The following is a 3,070-nucleotide window of genomic DNA, read 5'->3' on the forward strand; positions in this document are numbered from 1 at the left end:
GGCTCGGAAATATCTAGCCACTCCTGCATCCTCAGTTCCCTGTGAAAGACTCTTCTCACTTGCCGGTCACATTGTGCAAAAGAAGCGGTCAGCTTTACTCTCAGAAAATGTGGACAAATTGGTTTGCCTCAGTAACTGGCTAAAGGATGAATAGAGAAGCGGGCCACATGTAATTGTGTAGGCCATGTTCTTTTGGTTTGATAAAAAAGAGAAATCTCTTTGTTTTTCCTTTGTTGAAGAGAAATGGCCAAGATGGCTAGTGTGTTACAGAAGGAGACACCATCCTATTTTGTTTTACTATTTCAGTTTCATTTAAATAAGAGACGCCATCCTATTTTGTTTTCCTATTTTGACGAGGAAATGTCATTGTAAAAAACAGGATGTTATTAAAATAAACATGCATACATATGTTAAATGCACATGTCTTCTGTCATTTATCTTTCAATTCCCACAAAAATATACAGTTAATGGCATATTTTGGACATAGTTCGAATGGTGATTAATCATGATTAATTAATTTTTAAGCTGTGATTAATCTGATTAAAAATTTTAATCATTTGACAGCCCTAATATATATATATATATATATATATATATATATATATATATATATATATATATATATATATATATATATATATATATATATATATATATACATATATATATATATATATATATACATATATATGTATATATATATATATATTAATGTATGTGTGTGTGTATATATATATATATATATATACAGTGTATGCTTTTTGTTTCTATAAACAATTATGGCTGAGTACAAAGTCAATCAGGTTTACATTTCAGTCATGTATCGCCATAGCAACAGCTGTATCGCCATGGTAACATGCTAACTAGCGCAGAAGAGGGGTGACGTGACATCAAGGTTCCATTCTAGGAAAATAGGAAAATAGGAACTAATTCTATGAGGTCTATGCTCTAAAAACATATCTCAACAAGAGCAGGCAGTCAGAGAAAGGGAAAAAAACATTTATTTTTATTTTTATTTAAAAATGATCTGGAGTGCATGAGAAAGTGTAAAGGAATAAATTTGCTAAATAAAATTATTTATTACAAGCAACTGGAACCACAGTTGTAATAAACTGCGGAGTCCGCAGTCATGAGTTGAATGTAAACAAAAGTGTGAATACTGTCAATGCAACTGCTTTTATCTTGTGGAGTTCATTAAAACAACTTACATCAAGAGGTCGCCTACAGCCACAGCTACCTGAACTGTGGCTGTAGGCAACCTTCTGCTTTGTTTTTTCATGATTGATAGTTGCAGTCTCTCATACATGCAATGAGTGGTCCTCAAAAGCAAACAACCAGAGCCTAGAAATAGCGCAGAGTCTATAACATTAACTGCTGTGGCTGTAGGCAACCTCCCGCTTGTATTGATTACTACTACTCGTCTTAAAATATCCGTAAGTCAGCTGCAGACCTTTGATAATTTTGAACAAGCTAACTTAGATGATGATGAAAATGTGAATGTAATGTTAGCACGTAGCTTAAATAGCAATGCTAACATATCCGCCAGTCAACTACAGACTTGAATATGCTCATCTAGCATGGATGTTGAATATGGGAATGTAATGTTAGCATGTCGCTAAAATAGTTATTTTAACATATCCATCAGTCACCTAAAGATTTATAAATGCTAACCTAGCATGAATGTTGTAAAAATGGGAACGTAATGTTAGCACATAGCTAAAATAGCTATGCTAACAATTGTGTCTCTCTCTGTATTAGGCAAAACAATGGAAAAATTAGCATAAGCTATTCATTGTTTTGATTGGTTTTACCCTTTAAAATCGTTTTTAATCATATTTATTGTTATATTGTTATTATATTTGGTTTTATGTTGATTTATTTTTTGTTTTTAGTTTTTATTCAGTTATTAGTGGAGCTGAGGATAATATTTGATTATTGTTTTTAATATTGTTGTGCGGCACTTTGGAAACATTTCGGTTGTTTAAAATGTGCTATACAAATAAAGTGGATTGGAAAGGGACAAGCGGTAGAAAAATGGATGGATGGATGGATTGGATTGGATAAACTGGGACGTTGACATTTGGAAAAAATGTTATTTTTAAATGTTTAAAAAATTAAAAAAATTGAAAAAAAATTGAAATTTTTTTTTAAAAAAATAATTTTTTTTTTCAAATATATTTTTTTTTAAATTAAAAAATAAATAAATAAATACAAATTTTAAAACATTAAAAAAAAATAAATTAAAATCATTTTTAAAAGAATAAAAAAATTAAAAACAATTAAAAACAATTTAAAAATATATATATAATATATATATATATATATATATATATATATATATATATATATATATATATATATATATATATATATATATTTATATATATATATATATATATATATATATATATATATATATATATATATATATATATATATATATATATATATATATATATATATATATATACATATAAGAAAGAAAATACAATTTAAAAAAATACAAAAAAATATATAAATAAATAAATAAATAATAATAATTTATTTTAGGAGCTCTAATGGAAAGTTCCTTTCCTCCGGCTGTGTTTTAATCAAAAAAACAGAATGTCAAACTTTAAAAGGTGTGATAAAATCTAAAAATGGCGACGTGACAATGCTGCTGACGTCCACACAGGGATACTTTCAGGGATTGGTAATTAGGAGTAATAATAGCACAAAGTATTTCCCCCGCGACGCCATTCGTCATCCTGATGAAAAAAAAAAAAAAAGGAGAGTCGGTGCAACGATTTCGCCGCGTTGGCTGATGGATGAATTAACAGGCAGACTTTAATTTACTTCTCTGTTCCTCCGCCCCCGAAAAAAGGAATCTTCAATCAATTTCTTCGTTGTCGCCGCAATCCGGCAATCAGCGCGTGCAAGATGGCTCCTGATGCAGCACCTCCATTTAGGGAGCACGTGACACGAGTCAGAGGAGATGTACTACCATTAAAGCCATAGAGCACGCCAGGGAGAAGGTGGGGGGCGACGGCGGCTCGCAGAGTGACACCTCTCCATCTGCGCAGCCGGCGCT

At 30.7% G+C, this 3,070-nt stretch overlaps 1 protein-coding gene across 1 annotated transcript in view; it reads left to right on the plus strand.

Moving 5' to 3' along the window:
* The window catches only part of LOC133662135 (E3 SUMO-protein ligase ZBED1-like), a 1,769-nt gene extending 1,566 nt beyond the window's left edge, over nt 1-203 (plus strand). The window contains exon 2 of the mRNA XM_062065846.1: nt 1-203. This exon is cut by the window's left edge and continues 501 nt beyond it. Coding sequence (XP_061921830.1) covers nt 1-154 — 154 coding nt within the window. The 3' untranslated portion in view covers nt 155-203.
* The last annotated feature ends 2,867 nt before the right edge of the window (nt 204-3,070 follow it).

Source organism: Entelurus aequoreus, linkage group LG02, assembly GCF_033978785.1.
Source record: "Entelurus aequoreus isolate RoL-2023_Sb linkage group LG02, RoL_Eaeq_v1.1, whole genome shotgun sequence".
NCBI classification, from domain to species: Eukaryota; Metazoa; Chordata; class Actinopteri; order Syngnathiformes; family Syngnathidae; genus Entelurus; species Entelurus aequoreus.